This window comes from Microchirus variegatus (genome assembly GCF_963457635.1).
Source record: "Microchirus variegatus genome assembly, chromosome: 13".
Taxonomy (NCBI): Eukaryota; Metazoa; Chordata; class Actinopteri; order Pleuronectiformes; family Soleidae; genus Microchirus; species Microchirus variegatus.
Window position 1 is genome coordinate 15593085 of NC_139814.1, and position 25432 is coordinate 15618516.

Consider the following 25432-nt stretch of genomic DNA (forward strand, 5'->3'; position numbering starts at 1 on the left):
AACCAATCAGACGCAGAGTAGTCAACGGTCATTTGAGTGTGGTTTAGCACAGGAAGACAAAGAGGCAGCAATGAGCAGCTGAGCTGAAAGGAGGAAACTGTGGTGTGCTGCATGCAAAGAAACAATCTTCTAGATTAAAGATTAACCAAAGTTGGCCTTGAATCCTAACCAGGTTTTTTAAAGTACGCTGCTGCACGCAGTTCTTCAACTCGGATAAAGGTGAGGTTTGATGTAAGAGTAACTGAATCAACGGAGACTCATTCCAGTTGCACTCAAAGAAAAGCTCATTCAGGTTTAACCGTCTTTTTTCCAGTTCCTTCAGAACTCAACCCTGTTCAAACAATATGAAGAGTGGAGTTTCAGAGCTGCATTTGTGTTTGGTTTACGTTTGTCGTAAACCTGCGGCATTTGTCAGCGCCTGATGCACAACCACGGATTTGAGTCTGTGTAGCACAACGCTTTTCCAGCCCAGTGGGTTCAGAGGTTTAACTATAAATTGCTTGCAGGTATGAATGAGTGAGTGAGAGTGACTGGTTGTTCGTCTCTACGTGGCCATGCGATGGACTGGCAAACTGTCCAGGGAGTACCCCGCCTTCCGCACTATCTCAGCAACCCATGCAAACGGCTATGCAAATCATAGCAGCAGCACGGCAGCTTGTGCGATTTATTGTGGTGACGGTATCTTTGGAGGGGGTTGCACACATTTGACTGCTTATGGATAGAACGTGTTCTGCAGTCTGGTTGTGTGTGCCCTACTGGCGTGTTTCCACCGGCTCGACTCGGCACTGCGCGGTTACTTTGCGTTTCCAATAGCGATAGTACATAGCACCTGGTGCTTTTTGTAGTACCTGCTCTGGCGAGGCTCCAAGCGAGCTGAGGTGATACTATGCATGATGTCGCCAGACTGCCATGCACTGATTGAGGCGCGGAGATGCAGTGTTCTCTGTGGCCGCTCAATGGCGGCCTGGTAGATCCTAACCAGCAGCTTTTGGGGGACTTGAAGCTGCTTCCGTTTCCTGAGGAAGTTCAGTCTTTTCTGATGTGCAATGTGCGCTGACCAGGGAAGATCAGCCACGATGTGGACTCCCAGGTATCTGAAGCAGTCCACCCATCGCTACTTCTTCTCCCCTGATGTAGAGTCCAGAGTGCTCAGTCCTTCTCCGGAAGTCTATTATGATGTATTTGGTCTTTGATGTTTATTATTATGGGAACATCGCTGTAGGAGGTGTTGGCTGTTTTCGTTGCTCAATGTCAGGGTGGCTGAGGTGTAGCGTCCCAGCCTGACCCTTCGAGGCCTGTGCCTCAGGAAATCCTGCACAGGAAATGAATCCATGTGCAGAGAGAGCTGCCCAGCCTGCAGGTTGCTCAGTTTCACGATCATTTTATGTCTGGCATTTGTGTCTGGCATTTAGTTGTGATGGTTAAGGTTAAGGTAAGGGGAAGCACTAATAGTCTTCACTAAGACAGCTGCACAAGTGTGTGTGCGTGTGTGTCTTTAGTATGCTGTCAAGCAAACCAATCTTTGTGAGGACGTTTTTGCTGGTCCACACAACTTTAAAGGAGACATATTATACCCTATTTCTCCAAGTTAACCTAGTTCCCTGGTGTCCTAATGAACATGTCTGTGACATGCTTTGGTCAAAATACCTTAAGGATGAAGCACCACAGCAGTTCAATCACTCTGCCAAAACAGCCCTGTTCAGAACGCCCGCTTTTGAGTGCCTGTCTCTTTAAATGCAAATGAGACACAGGAAACTACGTCAGCGTCGCTGAGGCTCCGGCAGCTAACAGCAGCTAGCATTTGGAAAAGCCATCATTTTCCGACTCCAGCCGGCACATTGCCGTCATATATAAAATGTATCCACTGGGCACGTAAATCCTCTGAGGCTGGAAGTTTGTGTAGAACTCTGTGCTGCACTGTGCAGCCAAGAATAGAACACTTTGCCTACTCATAGGGGCTCCAGAGTGAATGATTAAAAAGTTGATTTTACATAATGTGTCTCCTTTATTGTGCTTTGAGAGGATTAAGACCTGGTTTTACAGTTATAAGGGTTAGGATAAGGTTTAGGTTTGAGTGTCCACACCAAGGGTGCAAAGCCAATGTGTGTGTGTGTGTGTTTGTGGCCTCTATACTCTTTACCAGTACTCCTAATGGAGACCAAAGCCTCAATCAATCAATCGATCAATCAAACTTTATTTATAGAGCACTTTTCGTACAGTGCAAGCGCTTCACATAATAAAAACAGAATCAACCCCCCCCCCCTTTCTCAACCCCTTCCCCTCGACCCTTTACCGCCCCTGTCAGTGAGAGAACGTGTGTGATCAAATATAACAGGTAATAATAAAATGGTTGATAAGTCTTGGCACAGGTCCGCAAACCTGCGTGTGCGCATCTGAAAGCGGGTGAACTTCAGCAGATAGCACCCCCCCATCCCCATCTCTCTCACTCTCTCCATCTCTCTCTCTCACTCTCTCCTTGCAGCCACAGATTTTGTCCTCCTATAGTTTTTACTACTTTATCACTCTCTAATCTTCCTCTCCCTGCACTAACTTTGCCTGGACTGCCACATCATGCTTTTATTCTGGCCAGCCATGGAGCGGTAAAAAAAAAAAAAAACCGCGCACCGCGAGGCTCCACTCCTCCACCTCCTCTGTCCGCCTCCTGTCTCCTCACCGTCCAGCAGGAGCTGGAGACATGCCCGCGGCACGATGTGCTCCAGTCGCAAAATCCTGTGGAGCCTGCTCTTGCTGTCCGTGGTGGAGGTTGGCTTGGGTGTGGCGAGCATCGTGCTGGGAGCCGTCGGCATCAGCAGGGTCCGGGGCGAACACAAGCCGCAGCAGGGCGACGCGTCCCCCGTCTGGAGCGGACTTTGTGTGCGTCCTTGGAACAAATCCTGTCCCTTACATCCTACCTTGTTTACTCAGAAGGATAAGTATATCTCCGTGGATGTTAGTAAGGATGTTTTTTTTTTCTTCTTTCAAGATGCTTATTCGTCTCTGTAGAATTATTTGAAAAACAAAGTAACACAAATCTGAATGCAAGTGAGCTCTTTAAATGAAAACCCAATGTTCCTATGGAGTAATGTGTGGTTTAATAAGACCAGGGGATGAAAGTGATCACTGTTCAGTGTTGGTGGTAGTTGTTTATCTAACATTAATCACTGAGATGCCTCCAGCTCTTTCGGGTAAGTAGTATCTGTTTACTCTTGGCTTTATTGTGTTAGATGTTTGCGATACATTCATTTGGATGTCTGGAGACTGGTTTCATTCAGTTATGCTTGAACTCTTACTCTCGTGCTCAGGATGAGTAAAATCATTTGACGCACAATCACTATGCCTCTATTTTCTGCTCATGCCCCCTCATGTTTCAGTCAGTGCACCTCCCTCCCTCCCTCCCTCCCTCCCTCCCTTGTTTTGAATTTGCTGCTGACCCATTGAAAGTTGAGTTTCTCGCCTCTAACTGACCTTGAGTCAGCCACAACTGCCACCTCCAGTTTATTCAACACTTGCAGAACTCAGTATATATAGAACCCGGAGAGTATAGGAGACGTTGGTGACTTGCATTTACATTATACTGTATATATTATATTTGCATGACCCCCCCCCCCTCCCCCAACCACACACACACACACATTTGAATGCTGTGTTAAGCTATAACGCAGTCTGTGTGTTGAGTTGAGCTGTGTCAGCTGTCTGTGGAAACAAAAAGGTTTGCATGTCCTGGAAGTCACACTGAGACCGGTCGACCACTGTCCCGTGATATAATCAGCTTTTAGTTTGTTTTTGCTCAGAGGAAAAAACGACTGTCAGTCACGTGTTTGCAAACTGAGATTTTTATTTTTGTGTAATTTCAAATTTTGAATCTTCAGAAGTCACTGATATACAAGCAAAGACAAAACCTTATGTCCTTATGTCCCCTGTTGTGGCTTTACTGATGAAGGCCACAACGTAGACTCTTACAAAGATCAATAAGTAGACTTTAAGCTGAAAGTGTGTAAGAATTAGTGATGTAACAAAGACACTCACCATCCGTCTCTCAAAGCATGTCGGGGAAAGTGCAGCGACGTTCGCGCACGAGAAGACGCTGTCCTCCTTAGTTTGGGTTGTGTGCGTCCACGATGTTTCGGTTGGTTTGTCCTTTCCGATGTAGAGAAATGTAGAGACAGCAGCTTCCATTAACCAAGGGCATACATAAAATACTTCCTTTAAAGGCCTTTGTGCACTATTACAAATAAAAGTGCTAAGTCGAACCATATAAGGTTCTTTGGCTTGTCCTCATCGGAGAACCCTTTTTGGCTCCAGGTAGAACCTTTTTATAAAGGTTCCACCTGAAACCCTTTTGGAGGGTTCCACCAAGAACCCTTTTAAACCCCTTTATTCAGGAAAGGGTTCTCTGGATCAAAATGGTTCTCACCGGAACTATAAGTGTTACCAAGAACTCTTGAAAAACCCTTCCTTCGGGAAAAGGGTTTTTCAGAAGCAAATGATTCCAGGTAGAACCTCAGCCCTTGTAGAAGGACCCTATTGGAACCCTTATTTCTAAGATTGTAACTGTGACACAGTTTAATGTTATGTAATGTAAATGTACATTTTACTGAATAAGAATGAAAGGAAAATAATGTTTAAGCATCCTTGGTTCAGGATGTCCTTGTTAGATGTGCACGTCAGAAGCAAAACTTTGAAAAGCCTTTATATTGCTCAGGGAAATTCCGTACGCTGATGTGAAAGCTTTAACCTTTAACTGAACATATGCACACTACACTAACACTCATTCACTCTGCTTCTGTCAATTTTCACCAAATTACTGTGCATCTGTACGTGCACTCGGAGCAGAGGCGCAACTTGTGAACAGTCAAGGCAGGCAACCGCATGGGGCCCCGAGCCGATAGGGGGGGCCTCCCCGTCCCCCTTAAAAAACAATGGGCGATTCTCATTTTATATATTTTTTTCAGTTATTTACAGTATTTTATTGTTCTTTATATTTATATTGTTTTATAATGTGGGTTCTTTACAGTGTAATGTCTTTCATTCACTTCAAAAGAAGAAAAAAATATTTTGAACTCTATTTGAACATTTTTCGTTGTCAGATTATTTATAACATAATGGTGATGAACACTGGTTGGAAGGGCCCCCTGGGAATTGTTGCTTAGGGCCCCTACAGACTCTAGAATCGCCTCTGACTCGGGGCCGTCTTCTTGGTTGCAGGCCACAGTGACACTCTAAATGACCGGCGTGTAAAGAATACATTCACCCTTCCTGTTGTCGGTAGAGCGTGAGGAGAAGGTGAACGTACTGTAGAATGTTTCTTATCCGTGTCGTTTCCCCCGTCGGACAAACTAACAAGTACTTTTGGTTCTCGTTATTTATTCATAACATGTTATTCTTCTCTCAATAGTTTCTGGTCTGTGGGATGTGTGGAGTGCTGTGTGCTCGAAAGAGGACAGGTCTTATTGTAAGTACTTGATTTGTTCCCCTTAAGATCCCATGTCTTTTTTTTTTTTTTTTTTACGCATGTCTATTTTCTTTAAATCGTGGTCTCCGTGTATAGCGCATTTCTGCCTGGAGAGTCGTTTCGAATGAACAGTGGAACTTTTTTGTGTTTCTGTAGGACAGTTGATACCACTCTTGTGTTTGTGCAGTGAATATAAGGCGAGAGACAGCAGACATGTACATATATGCTCTGTATTTATATAGCGCTTTTGTCGTCTTTACCGATTCAGTAATCCAAACACTTAGTGCAGTAAAAACAAACAAGCTAAGTCCTGAGTGCAAAGGAGTCTTCAGGAGCATGACTTTCTGTCTATACAGCACTGAATATAATTTCCTGACACTGTCGTGTAGGGACAGGAGGTAAAATCATTTTTAGGGAGGACCCTATTGTAATTCAAGGAATTATTATTATTATTATTATTATTATTATTTTCTTCCTCTCCACTCGGAACTCGAATTTGACCCCCTAAACGTGCGTGAAAACGGACAAAAATTGCCACGCACATCAGAACTGGCGAAAAATTGTATAAAAATAATGTACTTGTTTTAATTTATGTTTTGCTTTAGAAGCCTCATGGGGGGTTTCTTACCAACATGTCTATAGTTCACATAAAAACATGTCAAAACTGCGATATATATCACTAAAGCCTTTTAATGGCTCAAATAATATGCCTTTCAATGTGATTGGTCAGCAATATCTGGAAGTTGTTGCACCATTTGACCAAAAACAAAAGTAGTCTTTGTCCCAAGCAAATATAAATGTCATGGTAATATATTTGCCAAAATAATATTCTTGTGACATTTGTTGATTGCCCACGACATGCCACACTCACTGTCAATCAAACTTAAGAGAAACAGAAGCATTAGAGGAGACAAAAACAGAGAAATGCCGGAGATAGAGCCCAAATAGTTTTTGTAATACTATGGACTGAAAGCTGAATTCTGTCAATAAGCGAATAAATCGAAAAAACAACTGCAAATATTGCAATGACAGGAAACCAGAGAAGGCAAACTGTCACTGTCAATATCCTTTCTGCCTGTGATCACCTCATATTCTCCCAGTGACTGCCAGAAGTCCTTGTGTTTCTCAATGACTGCATTTGTCTCCTACGGGAGGGCATGATGGATCAGTGTCAGTCTGCTGTAACAGAGACATCTCTCAACCTTTCTCTGCCTCTGCCTCAGCGCATCCATCCCCACCCCCCTATTATCTCTGCTGTCGTATTTCTCCTCACGCCTTTCCCTCTCCATCACTCGCGTTCATCTCCACATTCAGCGTCATTCTCACCAGTGGTTTCCACACTCTGCCTCACTCAGTCCCCCCCCCGTTCTTGTCGGCCTGTGGGGCGATGATTGCATTAGGCTGGGTTGGCTCCAGACTCTTGCCAGCAGCTTTGCACACTTCACCGGATGATGACTGAAATTGGAGATGCCCTTTTCCATGCAGTTAAAGGCACTAAAGGAGTCTGTGTTGGAGGCAATGAAAGAGAACCCAGACACAATACACACACATGCAGATCTCACTGGAAAACAATGGAATCCTCCTCCTGCAGTTTCCTGATAATTAGAATAAGAATGTAATCCATGAAATGTAATTGATTAAAGTGAGTGATGCGATCATATTTACAAGCTGGGCAATATTTCTGGAAGAGAGTATGTGCTTTGAGAGCTATCCAATTTTCTACTAGGAAATTAGATTTATTTTGACTCATACACATTCCTCCCAGTGGCCAACACCCAAAACAGCAGATTGGTGGAGATAGGAGCTCAATAGCACTTTGTGTATCTCCTATTTCATCTCATTTGTCAGTTTGTTTACAGTTCTGCTGAAAGGATATCAATCTTGCCGTTTCCCATGAACATAAACTGATCTTATTTGCTGTCTCTCTCGTGTCCTCCAGATGATCCTCTTTTCAGCATGCTGCATCTGTGGTCTGATTGGTGGCATTCTGAACTTCCAGTTTGTTCGGGCGATGAACAAACGGCCAGACTCGATGCACTCAATCCACCTGGCTGCCATGACTCTCGCCTGCCTGGGTAAACAAACATAATTTACGCAAGGTATAAACCGTCGTCAAAATGACTTCACAACAATGCTGATCGAGCAGTGTCTGTGGCGGCGTTCCAGCGCTGTGCACGCACAGTAATGCACTTTCAGGTTTACAACTGAGCACAAGAGTGCAAGTAAAGTCAGACAGCTACTGGATTCCACTGCTAAAAATAAACCTGGACATGAAAGCAGCAGTCCAGTCATAGTTTAATCGTGATCGCATGGTTTTCCGATAACAGTCCTCCTCAAAACAACTGCTTGATTATGTCTGTCTGTGTCTGACATCTGACCAAGATGCACTCTGGACAAGCAATGCCATTTTAAAAGAGAGATAAACAACTGTACTGGAAAATAACACTTATTCCTGATTTACTAATCTTGAAAAAATGCACATAATCAATCAGGCTGCCAAATCAAGGCAAGATCGGACAAAGAAACTGCAAAGGAACTCGTATTTTATTACATGTGAGTGTGTTTTGCAGTCAAGACAGCAATGCTCGGAGGCGTTAGCGCATCACACCGATTCTGTATTCCCCGTGCGTTACCGGATTGATTTGAAAATTATTTTATTCAAGGTCACTAAGATCTGCAGATCAGCTCTCTTGGATTGTCCCAAAAACAAGGCTGAAGCTTGGGGGGGTGAGCTTCCACCCCACATCAGGCAGACCCCCAGAGGTTGTTTTTTTTTGGCGGCTCTGTGTGTTTGTTTGTGCTTCCTCTCTTGCACTTGCCCCTATGAGCAGCAGAGGGCGCCAGAGGCTTGTTGCGTGAATGCCATCTCTGATCGCCTTGTTTCTTATTGTTTTTAGAATAGAATAGAATAGAATGCCTTTATTGTCATTATACAAGTTGTACAACGAGATTTACTTGACTTCACCTTGAAAGTGCATACAGCTAACAACGAAGAACAATAACAACAACAACAACAACAACCAGAGTATGGGTCAAGGACATTAAAAAGAAAAAGTGACCCTAGTTAACGTGAGGTGGGTTTTCAGTTGCAGCGTACTACATTAAAAGGATATACAGCCATCAAATCCTTATTGCACAATATGAAATAGCAGGTCTGTAGCAGAGTTTAAATATAAAAAGTGCATTTCTATGAGACGTGACCCATAGCAGGGTATAAAAAATAATAAATAAGACTATTTCCACAGTATGAAATGTAATTTTTTTTTTTTTTTTTTTTTTTTTTTTTAACAGTATATGAAATATAGAAATATAAATATCACAGTGTGAGATATGATTTTAGCAGCATATAGAATATAAATATCACAGAGTGAAATGTAATTTTGCAGTATATAAAAATAGAAATATAAACATTTACACAGTATGAAAGTGATTTTAGCAGGGTACCATTTAAAAATATAGATATTGCACAGTTTGGAATGTAATTTAAGCAGGATAAAAAATCTGTATATACAATATAAGTAGTGCACAGTATATAAGTATTGCCTAGTGTGGAGTAAATTATTAAATAAATAAGCATTTCAGCATGAAATGTAGAGTATTGCACATGCCAGAATGTGTGAGAGTATGTGGTAGAGGTAGGATGGTCAGTGCATGTCCATGTTCAGTGTGGTTATGGCTCTGGGGAAGAAGCTGTCCTTAAGTCTATTTGTCCGAGCTCGGACACACCTGTAGCGTCTGCCAGAGGGCAGCATGTCGAACAGATGAAAGCCGGGGTGGGAACTGTCCTTAACAATGTTCCTCGCTCTGTTCAGGCAGCGAGAGTGGTAAATGTCCTTTAGGGAGGGGAGAGTGCAGCCGATGATCCTCTGTGCTGCGTTGATGACTCTCTGAAGACCCTTCCTGTCTGCTTCAGTGCAGCTGGCGTACCACACTGTGATGCAGTACAGCAGCAGGCTCTCTATGGAAGAGCGGTAGAAGTTCACCAGCAGCTTCTCATCCAGGTTGTTTTTCCTGAGCACTCTCAGGAAGTGCAGGCGTTGTTGGGCCTTCTTGGTGATCTCCGTGATGTTCGGGGTCCAGGAGAGGTCAGCCGAGATGACGGTGCCCAGGAACTTGAAGGTCTGGACCCTCTCTACACAGACACCGTTGATGTAGAGGGGAGCTGGGTCTGCGCGGTGCCTCCTGAAGTCGATGACGATTTCCTTTGTCTTTGTGGCATTCAGTGCCAGGTTGTTCGCTGAACACCACGTTGTCAACTTTAGGATCTCATCCCTGTAAGCAGACTCATCTCCCCCTGAGATTAGTCCAACCACAGTGGTGTCGTCTGCAAACTTGACGATGGTGTTACCAAGGTGGGTTGGGCTACAGTCATGGGTGTAGAGGGAGTACAGTAGTGGGCTCAGCACACACCCCTGTGGAGAGCCGGTGCTGAGTGTGCGGGTGGAGGAGATGTGGTTACCAAGTTTAACAGTCTGTGGACGGTTCGTGAGGAAGTCTTTTATCCATGAACAGGTGTGTGGGTGGAGGCCTAAATCCACAAGTTTACTGACCAGAATGTCCGGGATGATTGTGTTGAAGGCTGAGCTGTAATCAATGAAGAGTAGCCTCACATAGCTCCCCTGGTGTTCCAGGTGGCTCAGCGCAGTGTGGAGAGCTATGGCTATGGCATCCTCCGTGGATCTGTTTGCTCTATAAGCAAACTGATGTGGATCGAAGGTCTGAGGAAGGCTGTCTTTGATGTGGTGAAGAACCAGCCTCTCAAAGCACTTCATGATGACCGGTGTTAGGGCGACTGGGCGGTAGTCGTTGAGGCTGTCTGTGGATGATTTCTTGGGCACGGGGATGATTGTAGCTGTCTTCAGGCAGGATGGGATGGTGGCTTGAGACAGGGAACGGTTGAAGATGCAGGTGAAAACTTGTGAGAGCTGGTCTGCACAGGCTTTGAGCACCTTCCCTGGTATCCCGTCCGGGCCAGCTGCCTTCCTTGGGTTTACTGCTCTTAGCACCCGTCTCACTTCAGAATCCTGTACAGTCAGTGTGACGGTGCTGGGTGCTGGTGGCTGCGGAGGTGGTGAGGCTGTATGGGGCTCAGTTTTCTCAAATCTTGCGAAGAAGCAGTTCAGCTCCTCTGCCAGCGAGGCGTCTGGGTTCCCAGGTGTGGTGTTACAGCCCCTGAAGTTTGTGATATGCTGTATGCCTTGCCACACCTGTCGCGGGTTGTTATCAGAGAGGTGGTCCTCTATCCTCTTCTTGTAGGCCGACTTAGCATCCTTGATACCTCTCTTCAGGTCTGCTCTGGAGGCACTGTACAGTTCCCTGTCACCTGACTTGAAGGCAGCGTCACGCTTCCTGAGCAGCATTCGGACCTGGCTGGTCATCCAGGGTTTCTGGTTGGGAAAAACCCTGATGCTCTTTTCCACAGTGACGTTCCCAATGCAGTACCTGATGTATGACAGTACTGCTTCTGTGTGCTCTGCCAGGTCCTGGTGTTCAAATACCTCCCACTGAGTGTTCGCATAACAGTCCTGTAGCTGAGAGAGTGCATCGTCCGGCCAGGTTGTAACAGTCTTTTTGAGAGGTGTAGTTCTCCTCCTGAGAGGGGTGTATGCCGGGGTAAGGAGCAGAGAGAGGTGATCTGACTGGCCTAGATGAGGTTGTGGTATGGCTCTGTATGCATGCTTGATGTTAGAATAAACATGATCCAGTGTGTTTGCACCCCTGGTTGGACACTTAACGTGCTGAAAAAATTTCGGAAGAACCGTCTTAAGGTTCGCCTGATTAAAATCTCCAGCTATAATGTGAACTCCGTGTGGGTGCGCGCGCAGCTGTGTGTTTATTGTTTTTAGCAGGCTAGCGAGAGCTATGCTAACGTTAGCATCCGGAGGTATGTATACAGCTGTAACTATCACTACTGTTAGCTCTCTGGGTAAATAATGTGGTCTGCATTTAACTGACATGTATTCTATGTCCGGGGAACAGTGTTTATCTATGATTTTGCTATTGTTTGACCAGTCATTATGTACGTAAATGCAAAGACCTCCTCCTCTGCTCTTACCGGAGTCTTGGTTTCTGTCCCAGCGGTGGAGAGAGCGGCTAGCTAGCTCTACTGCGGCGTCGGGGATCCGCGGGTGAAGCCAGGTTTCGGTTATAATCATAACACAGCAGTTCTTAACATAGCGATTCCCAGCCAACTGTAGTTCCAGCTCGTCCATCTTGTGAACCATAGATCTCGCGTTTGTGAGGAACAAGCTGGGTAGGGGAGGCTTGTGTGGCTGTGTCCTGAGTTTCACCAACAGGCCTGACCGGCGTCCTCGCTTCTGCTTTCTCTCCCTCCGCCGTCTCCGACGCCTGCCGGACCCGATAACAATCCACGGAGAGCCCGGTTGCCTCGCGACGTCGTCGGGTATATTGTGAGTTCGTTGAAAGTCACTTGTGGTGGGTAACTTATGCCTAAAACCAACGTCGAGTAAGTCCTGACGGCTATAGCAGCGATTTGAAGACGTACTTACAAAAAAAACGAACGAAAAACACAGAAAATAGCACAAAAAGGGAGAGCCGTGAGCCGCTGCGTCCGTGCGCGCCGCCATCTTGGATCGAGAAGGATCCAAGATGGCGTTTCTTTTATTGTTTTCTGTTGTATGTCTTGCACTTTGGTCGACCCTGTGGTTTAAAATGTGCTTTATAAATAAAGCACAAATGTGCTTTATAAATAAAATTGGATTGGATTGGAATAACAAGACCATACTGGGCTTATACCAATACAGGGCAAGACCAAGTCAAGATCAAGGTTCAAAGATATGAAATAGTCAAGATGTTGCAGCCCACTCTTTCTTTGCTGCCCTTGGTGTTTTACCGGCTGGTTTCCCTTTTCCCGTCTTTTCCAGGGATCTCATCATGTACCTTATCCACGTGGCTGACCTGTCGCCTGGCCAGCTCTGAGCAGCAGAGGATGTTTCTGGAGAGGGAGCACTCACTGCATCACTCGCACGAAATGACTGAGAAGGTAGCGAAACATGGAACAACAGCAGCTCCAATAGTTGCATCCATAATTTAATTAGTTTAATTATCAAGTGTGCTTGTGTGTCCTCGCAACAGGAGATCCTGGACAACTCCAGCAATGGCATTTCTCAGATCTCCTACAACGGACACGCTGCAGCATCCCCGTGATTCCATACCACCAAAGAAGAGAAGTGCACACTGAAACAGAAACTGTGGCAATGAACTGGTGGCTGTCAATATTCAAATGTAGCATGTCCACTCGCCTACAGTCCTTGTGGGAGCACACAGTAAGTGTACTCTGTGTGTGCATGAAGTGAAAAAGTGAACTTTTTGTAGCCTGAAAGCAAGCGGGAGCCGTTTCTGCTTCTGACTACTTATGCAAACATGGGTTCAAACCTTCTCATTTCAACTTAAACCAAAGCCAGGATGGAGGGCCACCGCTTTGGTTACCATAGAGTTGACAAACATCTGCTTGACATCATCTGACTGAAGATTTAATGCAATCAAATGCCTCAAAGTGTTGACAATACACCAAGCATGCAGCTGATTTACTCACTTTAAAGAGACAGCGTTCTTAATGTCCTTATTGTCTGTCTTTGTTATGGGTTCATGGAATGCAAACGATGAGTTAGCCTTAAGTAAACTGCATATCTCTTCTGATAAAGGAATGCTTTGGCATGAAAATACAGTGATGCGCAGTGTACTGAACTGTATATCCATACTTGTATATCAGGAATCTAGTCCTATATCTATACAGTAAATGAGATATTTTTTTATAAATGCTTCTTATAAAAGTAAATTCAAATAAAGTGTCACAAATCCGAGTGATGTTTTTTTTTTTCCTAGCAAGGATAATTTTCACACAATTATTGACATTCTATTAATTTTACAAACCAATTAGCTACTGCATTCCCACTGTTTAACACTTCTTTTTAACACTACTTCAATTTTCCCTCCGGCTCTTCTTTGGTGCATAAACTTTGAAATGCATGGTGAAGCTCCAGTGACTCCAGGAGTCCCAGGCACCATAGAAGTAAGGGGATGCATTGGGGAACATGTGTCCAGGCAGGGGAGTGCCTGGCCTGGGTAGGAATCTGGGTAGAGCCCATGGGGCTCCCTGGAACTCTAAGGAGAGAGGACTGGCCCCGTTGAGCTCCCTGTGGATTAAAAGTGGAGCTCCATGGAACCCAATGGGTTGCAGATGACTTGGGTGCATGGCAGATTTGCATTGAAGTGCCAAAAAAGGAAAAACGTTTCAACCCTTTGAGTTGTACAGTCACAAATACGAGATCATTCTAGAAAACATTTGTCGCCTTGTGGCCATTATTTTAGGAACAAGCCTTCACATCATTATGGTGATTGTTTACTCTAGGAAGGAAATGTGTGTGGGTGTGTGTGTGTGTGTAAGCATTAACAAGGGCCACAGGGAGCTCCTGCTGTTTAGAAAACCATGTCATTATTCATCGCCGTGACAACAGGCCGAAGCAGGAAGCTCTCGCACCACTCCCCGCTGAATCACGTGACCCTTTGTGGTGCTGCTCTGTCAAAAACAAGCAATGACACAAGTTTGTGCACAGTTTGTGCACGTCTGTGTGTGTGTGTACTGTAGGATTTTTCAGGTGACCTTAATGATCTTGATGTAGATGAGAACAGGATACAGAATCAATACTGGTTGCACAAACAGCCCTTTGTGCTGACCTCATTGCTCAAAGGGCACATTGAATGATGAATGATGATGAACGCTGTTGATGCCACACTCCTTATCAAGACTGGATGACGTTCTCAGGCAGTAAATATCGTCACCTGGAACTGACACTATAGTAGCTTCTTTGTTCGGTTGGAACAGGATGCAGATTATTCCTGCCGAGCGTGCGACCATAGACTTTTGAACTATGATGTGGACGTAAGTAGCAGTAGACATTTTGACAACTTTTTCCAAACAAGGACAAAACCACCGTCTCTAATTTAGGAAAAAGGTGATATTTGGTGGTTAGGATTAGTATCCAGCTATACTTTGAAAGTAATTAAAACATCATTTAACTTCCCCATCTGCCACTCTTCCCTTCATACACCCACCTCGGCAACTGAACATCTGCCACACTGAATGCATCTGCACCTCCTAGTGTCACTGAGCTGCAAGTGACTGAGGAAAGAGTTGTATTTATCTTGCACACACAAATCATATATTTTAGTTTAAAATTAAGAAATATTTGGTTGGAGGTTGTTTTTTTTTTTTTCTCCACTTGGTCAAAAAGCTGCAGGCATTATGTTGCCTGTGTACAGTCCATGCAGATAAATCAAACATTTTTTTTTTTTTTTTTTTTTTAATGAAGTGAAAGATGTGTACCTAATTTATTTGATTGTTTGTTATTATTTGGCAGGATAGATAGATAGATAGATAGATAGATAGATAGATAGATAGATAGATAGATAGATAGATAGATAGATAGATAGATAGATAGATAGATAGATAGATAGATAGATAGATAGATAGATAGATAGATAGATAGATAGATAGATAGATAGATAGATAGATAGATAGATAGATAGATAGATAGATAGATAGATAGATAGATAGATAGATAGATTTGTAGTTTCGCCTCCTGGCCAGCAGGTGTCCTTCTACAAAACAAAAAAAAGGAAGTAATCATCAAAGCGGAAGTCGACTGCAGCTAGTCTTCCGGTCTCCCCGAGCAGCATGGCGGACGTCGAACATAAGGAAGACGACCCAAAACATGTGCCAATGTCCGGTGAAGCCCCCGCCGCCGGTGGCCAACTCCAACCCGCCGGACTGTCCTCCGCGCCGGGCACAGATGCGTATGCGACCCCGTGCGCTATCCCGTCGTTTGCCGCCGCCTCTGAGCTGCTGTCAGCGCCGTACTCGTGTCTGGTCATGAACACGCACCGCAGACACGTCGTTTTACCGCCCATGTACCTGCACAAGAAGAGGACAGGTATCCAGGGAGAGCTGGAAGCCGAGCTTCTCAAGTTTTCTGAAAGGTAGTCACACTAAAAAAAAAAAAATCTAAAAACATGACAAATCCACTCGCGTTGTCCATAAGCACAACAGCAAACCAGTGTCAGCTTTCTAACGTCGCGTCATATGTAGTTTGTTTATGTTGTTTTTGGGAGTTACTACGTCCTCTGTACTTGCTGTGGTTTGGGGAACTGACAATAACATGTTTCTCAACATTGATATGAACGTTCCACTAAATCACCGAACAAAACTGATTGCGCGTCGACGTCGCACGTACGGTATTACGGTAAAGGCGTGTGAGCCACCGATAGACGTCATGGTGCTTTCAGGGCCCCCCGGTAAAACTGAGTCACAACAATGACCACAAGCGTTATTTAACGTACTTTTAAATTAAAAATATGTATGTTATTACATGTGGGTTTCTTCTGTTAAACGTAAAATTGAATGTTATGCACCCATATAGTCCAAGGATGCACAGCTACTTTAAAGATTTTACTGTAGCATTTTATTTTTAATCACATGTACTTAAAACACTGTCTTTTCCTGGATAAGGGGATTAAGTCTGCAACTAACGATTGTTTTCATGGACAATTGATGAGTTATTTGCTCCATAAAATGTCAGAACAGCATTGTAGTTTTGATCACTGTTTCCCAAACCTAAAAATGATGACCCTGTCAAATGTCTTGAGTTGTCAACAAACAACATTATTTATTATATGTTGTAATGAAACCAGTGAAAAATCACATGAAGCTGAAGATCGGAGAGCTTGTATTACTTTAAAAAAAAAAAAAATCTTAGTTGATTGTCAAAATAGCAGTTCCTTTAATAATCATTAATGATCGGTTAATCTTTTTTTTTTTAATTGAAAAATCCATAAAATTGTCAAATCATATAATATAAAAACACCACCTTGACTGGAGATTTACATTAATCTTGTAATAAGGTGTATCATTTATTCTCATGAGCTATTTTACGCTGTAAGATTACCACAAAATTACATTAAACATAATAATGAGTTCATTTAGTTTCTTGCTATTTGTGATACGGTCATAATAATATTGGAATAGCTTGTTATAAAGTGAATAACATGGCACTTATGGAATACTGATTCCTTTTTTTTCTGGTGTGGCAGCAATACAAATCAGTGTGTTCCTGTGGATGAGCGCAGTTTCAATTTGTGTGTGAATGTATTTAGACATTAGTGGCCCAGCTCATTAAGTGCTATGCAAATTGCTTCTTTGCGTCTCTTGCAGCCTGAAAGGCGTACCTTTAGCTTATGACAACATCAGGATTGTGGGCCCGCACGGAAACGTCTATGACGACAGCTGCTACATCCACATGGACGTAGAAGCCAACTTTGTTGTGTTTCAACCCACAAACGGACAGAAATTGCTGGTGAGATTTGCATTTACACCATTTGGTGTGTATTGTCATACTCCTGAGTGTTGGCACATGTCTCTCCAATCATGCCTTTTATTTAGACAGTTTGTTCTCAGTGATGTGCAAAATCATCACACAGTTATTTTCCATTGTGAAACATTGACATGGTTGCCAAAAAACTAGGTGTGGATATCAGTACTGGTCTGATACTGGGATACCGAGATCACTGGGACAGATAAAAATGTAAAATCTGATGCAATCCAAAAATCCTTTTCGTGCTGTTGCAGCTTGGTCAGAACAAAGCTAAAGTGCCCCTGTGTTTCTGTTCCCAGGGTAAAGTAAATAAACTAGGAATAAGCCACGTGGGCTGCCTGGTGCATGGCTGTTTTAACGCAAGCATTCCCAAACCAAAACCGATCTCTGTTGAAACATGGAGGGACGCGGGGCCAAGGATCGGAACAGATCTGGAGTTTGAGGTGACTGCACTTGATTCTGACACTGCCGGTGTGCTGCTGATCAGAGGACAGCTGGATGGAACCAGGCAAGTGTGGTTGTCTGGATGCTCTTTTGCTAATCAAACTGATGTTTACACTGTTTATTTGCATGTGTGTAATGCTCTGCCAGGTGCAGCTGCTCGCTGAATTGATTTGTGTGTATGTCTGTGTCAGGCTCCAAGAGCTGATGGCTGTGGAGGAGTGCGAGACATGCGTCCCTGCAGACCAGCCAGACACGGCAGACACGGAACCAAATCCAGACACTACAGAGGAGACTCTTGATGAAACCCCCAAGAAAAAGAAGAAAGACAAAGAGGCAAACGGCAATGAAGTGGGTGAGAAAAAGAAGAAGAAGAAACATCTGAAAGAAAAAGAGGAGGATGAAGTTGAGCTCTCCACTATGGACATCCACGGGAGCGACTCCAGTGGCTACCTCAGCGACAAGCAAAGCAAAAAGAGGAAGCGTGCAACAGATAGTGATATCACATCGGGTTTTAGTGAAGATCCCGAGCCATCAAAGTCCAAGAAGAAGAAGAGGAAAACCGGCATTCAGCAGTTTGCCTGAAAACTGACAGTTTGAATATCTGGTTCATTGTGTAAAATAACTGTGGTGTTATCAACCATGTTCAGTTCAGTGGAATATACAGTGGTGCCTTATCAAGTAAAGACACCTTTAGTGAACAAGGTTGTCCCTAAAATGACAACAAATGTAAAGTGTGCATTTACTGCAGTAGAAGTCTTGTTTTGGAGCTTGTGCCTAACAAAAGGATAGGTACAGAGTTGTCAGACCAGTTTATTCACACTGGGAAACAAAATCCAGGAATGGCACGCGTCAGTTTTCTCTGGCCAGTGAAATATGCAAGACAACCAATGCTGTCAAATTCAAAGAAGTCTGTCAACATATGACTCTGATTTCCTTGAGTGGACTGTTCTCAAACTCTGTGTCAGTTTTAGAGTAAAACAGATTAAAGATACAAATATTTTTGACAATGCCAGTTCTCACCTGTTTTTGATTTTTCGCTTCACTCCCACAACAGTAGCTGTTGGGTGATGAAAGGCTGAGAGACAGCAGTGAGTTGTTGAGTTTGTTCGATTAATCTCTCAATTATTTTCTCGATTAATTGTTTCAGCCAGAAAATGTTAAAAAACGTTGATCAGTGTTTGTCAAACCTGGAAATGACAATGTTCTCGAATGTCTTTTGTTAATGAACCAAAGTTTTTTTTGTGGAGCAAAGAAACATAAAATATTCACATTTAAGAAGCTAAAACAATTAGAAATCTTGTTTTAATAATAAAAAAAAGCTTCAAACCAAATAATCGATTATCAAAATAGTTGATGATTAATTTTGTAATTGATTAATAATCAAAAGTAATTGTTAATTTTTTCAGCACTAGTTGAGTTGGAGAGCTTATCAGGACCAGACACTGTACAGTTGACTCTCCTTCATCTGTCACATATGATTAGCACTGCCAAGCCCAAAAAAAGATCGTTGAATTTAATATTACTGTGGCACTGAAGTATATGCACGGTCACAATATTTATTCAAGTCTCTTGTGATGGAGTTGAATTTCTGGTGATTGCTTGGTACTATTATCTGAAAACAACAGTAGTGAATCAATCATGTAAAGGCAACTTGAAGTGACATGAAGCCAGACCCAGGACAGTTAGAACAACAACACTGTCTAGCTAGCTTTTACTGCCCTCTACTGGCCAAACTGATTCTGGCATTTGATAATCTCAAGTAATAACCTCGCTGTGGCTGTAACAGGCTGAATAAAATAGACATTATGAACATATATTAATAATTTGTAAAAAAAAAAAAAAATGCCTACACATGTCCAAACAAAAGAATATTATAATAATTAATAAGTAATAATAACATCATATGTAACGCTATGGGGCCCAGTATTGGGACCGTGTAGTCATACGTTGTTTTTGTTAACTTTTATTAATCGATGCAAGGTCGTTTCCTCAATTAAAAACAAATCATGATTTAAGGGTTATAACGAGAAACTAAGACAAGTAGACTTGGCAACACTTGAAGTACATTTTTTTAGTATTGCATCAAAGCACAGGACTGCACTACAAGTGTGCTATTTTTGAAATACAACAAAATGTACTAACCATACTATTTTGAGACACTTTAAGACATTGAGACTTTAATATCAGCCTTTTGGCCACGATCAATTGTAGTATACGTTTCTATCTGAGCGCAGCCTGTGGCCAAGTGGAAGGGAATTGGGCTAGTAACTGGTTGACTGCTGGTTTAAATCCTGGGATAGGTCAAAGGCTGGGTTACCCAATTGCTGTTCCATCAATGCATTCTGAGCAGTTAATTGTGGCCAGCTAAAAAAATATGAATCAGTTTGAAAATAATAATGATAATAGGTGGGTTGCCATGGCAGAATCGTAAGAAAACTCACCTGCTTTTGACTCAATGTCTACTGCTTTATCCTCCACATGAGGGGGGCTGGAGACAATCCCAGCTGATACAAGGCGAAAGGCACAGGGTCAACACTCGCATTCCGACCTTTGGTGAATTTAAAATGTCTTTCTGCTTATTTTTTGACTGTGAGACCTGGAAAGAACATGCAAACCTCACACCGAAATCATCATAAATCATTTATCAATGCACGCAGCATGGTGAACTATGGTGTGGTAAGACTGCACATCAAAGGCAGGTGAAATTCTCTGTTCTCAGATGAGCAGGCAGAAACAGAAAGTATATGACATCAGCAAAAAGCTGACCATCACATCATTATTTCATAATTATGCCTTTCATGTTATGTGTTTGAATGTCATTTGATAACTGAGAAGGATGGAAGGAAGGAGAACATAGTAAATAACCAATGCTGTGTTTAAGGTTAATGTAAAGGTCAAGGGAGTTATTTATGCAACTGCTGTAAAACTCCAAAGAAGTAATTACTGTTTTACCAAGTATCAACGGTGTCAGTTTTGTGATAACATTTTCTGTTTGCAACCAAGTGTGCAAAACAGCAGAGTTTACAAATGGAAGGACAGTCTGCATTTGAAATTCAAGCTCCGTCTTCACAGATGACAAGAGAGACTGAAGAGTCTCAACTGCCATCGTCTTTGTCAACTGAGGTTTCATCGGAAAATGAAATAAATGACGCACAAGTTGACTTGAAAGTGGAAGAAACTGAAGTTGAAACTGTTGAGTCTGCAGTTGAAACTGAAGCACAGTCTTCACAGATGACAAGCGCAGAGACTAAAACGTTCCAACTGCCATCTTCCGTATCAACACATGTTTCACCTGATTATGAAACCAATGAAGCACAGGTTGATGGGACAACTGAAGAAAAGTCTACAGTCGAACTCTCCACAGAGACTGGCTATGCATGCAATAGCTACGCTGTCGTCTCCCACCAAACGCCAGCTAACTATATCCACCAAAGCACAGTTGGCTCCGCCTATCAGGGACCAGCTAACTATGTCCACCATAGCACAGTTGGCTACACTTACCAGGGCCCAGCTAACTATATCCACCAAAGCGCAGTTGGCTCTGCCTACGAGGGACCAGCTAACTATGTCGGCCAAAGCATAGTTGGCGCCGCCTACCAGGGACCAGCTAACTATGTCCATCAAAGCACAGTTGACTACGCCTACCAGGGTCCAGCTAACTATATCCACCAAAGCACAGTTGGCTGTGCCTACCAGGGACCAGCTAACTGTGCTCGTCAAAGCAAAGTAGGCTACGCCTACCATGGTCCGGCTAACTGTGTCCACCAAAGCAGTGGTGACCTCGCCTACCACGGACCAGCTAACTATGTCCACCAAAGCATAGTTGGCTCTGCTTACCAGGGACCAGCTAACTACATTCACCAAAGCACACTTGGCTCTGCATACCAGGGATCGGCTAACTATGTCCTCCAAAGCACGGTTGACTCCACCTACCAGGGATCGGCTAACTATGTCCTCCAAAGCACAGTTGGTTACGCATACCGGGGACCGGCTAACTATGTCCACCAAAGCTCAGCTCACTCGACCTACAAAGGTCAGCCCTCTTATAACTTCAGAGGTCCTCTTTCCAGAACCTTCAAGGGCCCATACTACAGGGGCCCAACCTGCAGTAACTACAGAAGAGCCTACAATAACTACAGACATAAAGCCTATAATAACTACAGACATAAGGGCCACAATAGCTATAGATATCCTGCCAACAATAACTACAGACACCAGGGATACAATAACTACAGAATTCAGACTTACAATAACTACAGACACCAGGCCCATAATAACTACAGACATCAGGCATATAATAACTACAGAGATCCAGTCAACAACCAAGGTCCAAAGAAGTATACGTGGAAAAAAAAGTCGCTGGCTGTATCGGTTCATGCTGAAACGTGTGAACCAGAGGCTGTTGTGAAAACAGAAACCCAGTCTGCTGCAGACGCCATTGCACAGACGACAAATGAGAAAACGAACATGATCACAGAGCTAAAGAGAAAAATTGCCATGCTTGATCTGAAAGCCGAATCGGACATGAAGAAGGAGACCAATACCAGCTGCACCAAACAGGTCGAGAAATCCACTGATCACGAGTTGGCCTCTCTTCTCATCAAGCAAGAGCAAGAAACCTCATCCTTGGCACTGGTCCGGATGCAGGAAGCCCTGGAAAAGCAAAGGCTCCAGTGGCATGGGGAAAAGTCCCACCTTGTAGAGTCTTTAAGAAATGCCACGCAGGCCTTGGATGACAAAAAGAGAGAGACAACTGAATCTTGGGATGAACTCATGAATAAAGTAATGACCTTGGATAATCAAGTCAAAGAGATTGAAGAGATTAAGAGAAAAGGGAAGAAGGGAACCATGAAGAGATTTGTCCTCCAGCTCCTCAGAGGGCCGAGAGGGACCTAACCTTTGCCCAAATCTCCCACACCATCACCCCTAAACTGTAAAACACCAAAGAAGAGCCTCTAAAGTGTTCACAGGAGAAAAGGGCAGTAATGCAAACACGATGCATTGTGCTAACTGCTGTAAAACACCAAAGAAGACATTTTTAAACAAACACATAGTAGTACAAAGTCTTGCTCCACACCATAGCTTATAAAACCTCTTATGAAACCCAGTCTGCCCAGTCCAATAAGATGATCACTGAATCATATCCAGGTTCGACCAAGGGCCTTACTGCGTAGGGTTTGCATGTTCTCTGGTTTTCTATGTTGGCCCCATGACGTACTGGTCACCTGTCCAGATTGTGTACCCTGCGACTTGCCAAATGTCAGATGGAAAATTCAAAAATAAAATTGTAAAGCAAAAAAAAAAAGCAAAACACTTCTGAGTTTACTTTGTTTTACCAACAGCATGGTGTGGTAAAGACACAGAAGTGGTTCTGATGCAGTTCTCAGAGTTCACAGTTAAAAATGTAATGTATTTAATCAAAACAATAATATACATGACACGGAACACAATAATGTTTTAGCCTTGGGGTTGACCTTACATACGTCTGTATGTCCAATTCTTACGAGTGATATCTCAAGATGGACTCTTCGATCAGCTACTTAGATTTTGTCGCTGTGGCCTCACAGATCAGATTCTTTTCTGCCTTGGGAACATAAAGTCTCATGAACACCTTGAGGGAATTTCTTCAAATTTGGTGCAAAGCTTCAGTTTGACAATTAAAGTAATGTTAAAAAAGAGTCCAAGGTCAAGGTCAATGTCAAAACAAAAAACACTGCCTTGTGAATGAATCCAATTTAAAGGTCACAAAGGCCTCACATATCATGTTTTTGATCTCTTTAATGTTATTTTTTTGAGTCTGAGAGAAAAAACCATTGGGTGGTAATTGTAGTTCTCCTTAAAAACATTAACAATGGATCAAAAACGGCATCTGTCTTTGATCGACTCTGCAGAGATACCTTGAGTCATTATCACGTTGCTGAGTTCTCCACATGAGACAAGTGTGTGTTATAACAGGCTAAAAGCTATCCAAGTGATGCGTTCTGTTACGGCTTTGTTGTTTTTGAATGTCCCTGTTGCAGCTTGAGAGACGATTATTAGTTCCGAATCATATTTGAAAGTTACAATGTAGTGGAACTCGCTGTGTCGACTGTCACGACAATGGTCAGTGTTGTATAATAAAAACACCCGGGCTTTGATAGCAGAATGCTACGTTCTAAGAAGCACATTTCAAACTTTCTCCAGAAAGTTTCCAGTTTATCTTGTCAATATCACTCCCTCACAGTGACTCCTCCTCTTCCCCATCCTGGTTTCCCTTCTCCTCCTGCTCCTCCCCCTACTTGTCTCCCTGATTTATAGGAGGCGGTGTGCAGTTCACACACATTCCACTTTTGACAACACCCCCGCCGCCCCCTAACTCCCCGCCACTGAACTCTCATATCTAGGCACGGTCATTCATCTTCATGAGCCTCGGATGGAGAGAAGATGAAGGAGGGGTTAGAGGAATGAGGCAATAGGAGAAGTGCTGTTTCTGTTGAGCTGGCCAAACTTCTCAAATCTTTACATTGCTGCTTTAATAGCCGTGTTCTCTCTGTTGGTGCTGTGGACTCAAAATTTCAAAACTACCCAAGCCACCCTCTCACTAACTTTCACTCTAATCCATGCGGACACACCACAACAAATCAACAGATCTCCACCCTTGCGCACCTCCATTAGCCAGGCCTAATTAGTTATGTGGCGGGCACTGTGCTCCATCCCAGAGCCCCAAATGGCAGCAGGTCATAAAACCTTAAGTGTTCCACCAGTCAGCGCCGTACAACTGTGGCCATATATCCACCAGCGCAGTCCAGACAAGACGGAGATGTATCAAAGCCCCGTCTCTCACAGGCCTACTTACGACCATGAAATCCCTTTATGGCATTTTCAAAGGTATTTCTGAGAGTTTTGGCACCTCGGCTTTGCACTCCCTCAGGTAGGCAAATAGCCCATGCGCACACGGAGACAGGCCGACTCGAGCGTCTCTGCGTGTCTGCGCACACCCGTGCACAAGCACACATGCGCACACACTGTTAACCCCAAAAGTAAACATTACTTTTGGTCAGTGAGCTTAGATTCCCATAGTTGGTGTGTTTCCTTGGCACCCGACACCCACTGTCCTGTCCTCAGTAGCCCCGGCGACCGCTGACAAGTGTTTCCTGTGACACCATAATGGGCATTTTTGGGTCTACGTACAGTATATGTCTACTTTGTATACAGTTTTGCAGATTCCACAGGGAGTCATCAGTGAATGTGTCGATGAAGCGACTGAGATTAGTCCAGTGATCCTTCAGTGATTTAATTATGTTATCTTTCCTTCTCTGATTGTGGACGGAGGTGCACTTTAAAGGTGCATTATGTAATAAATCTAAAGCAACTGGCCATAAAATTCTCCTAATATGTCACAGAGACTCAGGAATAATGTTCATATAACAAACTGAACTCAACAACAGTACAGCAGGCATATTTGCATTAAAAAAAATATTTCGCAGACTGCAAATCATATTTATGTTTTGAAATCATGTTTTGGCATGTAGCGCCACCTAACGCCGTCTACCGATCATTGCAGTCAGTAGAGTCTCAGCTGCCAGGCAACCACGGGTTGCCAGTTACGTCAGAAAAGGAAACCTAAAAGACCTCGGTATTTTGAATTTGAATGTAGTAACCGTTTTTGGCCACATTCTTACATATGGCACCTTTAAATAAATCTAATCATTTTAGTTATATGATGGGCATTTTACAGTCCATTTAAATGATACTGGAGCATATTAACTGTAAAGTTTAACTTAAAAAAGTTGCATTTCTACTCTACTCATAATTATTTAGTAACATCTGTGAAAATTAAATGTTCAAGAAACTAAATTTATAGGCCTAGCATGGGAACCCCCACATTTAAACCTCACTGTTATTAATAACCATTTTGATATAAACCCATTCAGGTTCTAAGGTGAAATAGCACATTTATTTTATTGTACAGCACAAGGCAAACAATCGACCGCTATTTTTATACCACAGACTTCACAGATACCAAAAATGTTTTCCTTAAAAGATGGAAGATTAAAAGAGCTCAGTGTAATCAGGAGGTAATGGGAGGTTCATCTGCGTCTAGACAGTGTTCTGAGCAAACCGTTACTCCTACACCCAAAACACAGGAAATGTGGCAGTGACAAGA

At 43.3% G+C, this 25432-nt stretch overlaps 2 protein-coding genes across 2 annotated transcripts; both read left to right on the forward strand.

Moving 5' to 3' along the window:
* Window positions 1–2709: 2709 nt before the first annotated feature.
* tmem196 (transmembrane protein 196) lies at window positions 2710–13227 on the forward strand (the record flags this gene model as incomplete). The annotated part of the gene is made up of 5 exons (XM_083899275.1): window positions 2710–2874; window positions 5396–5452; window positions 7392–7527; window positions 12337–12455; window positions 12548–13227. The coding sequence occupies 5 exons, from the start codon at window positions 2710–2712 to the stop codon at window positions 12617–12619; spliced, it is 549 nt and encodes a 182-aa protein (XP_083755401.1). The 3' UTR covers window positions 12620–13227.
* A 1917-nt stretch (window positions 13228–15144) lies between these two features.
* On the forward strand, window positions 15145–18254 carry polr1f (RNA polymerase I subunit F). Its single transcript, XM_083900318.1, has 4 exons — window positions 15145–15451; window positions 16683–16824; window positions 17142–17350; window positions 17478–18254. Exons 1-4 carry the CDS (start codon window positions 15150–15152, stop codon window positions 17866–17868), a joined length of 1044 nt encoding a protein of 347 aa, XP_083756444.1. The 5' UTR covers window positions 15145–15149; the 3' UTR covers window positions 17869–18254.
* Window positions 18255–25432: the final 7178 nt, after the last annotated feature.

What these genes read in the sequence shown, in the direction of transcription:
- polr1f (XM_083900318.1), top strand. Translation starts at nt 15,150, where the DNA reads ATGGCGGACGTCGAACATAAGGAAGACGACCCAAAACATGTGCCAATG. An exon ending in CAAACGGACAGAAATTGCTG is followed by an intron (nt 16,825 to 17,141) that starts GTGAGATTTGCA and finishes TTCTGTTCCCAG; the next exon opens with GGTAAAGTAAATAAACTAGG. An exon ending in GGACAGCTGGATGGAACCAG is followed by an intron (nt 17,351 to 17,477) that starts GCAAGTGTGGTT and finishes TGTCTGTGTCAG; the next exon opens with GCTCCAAGAGCTGATGGCTG.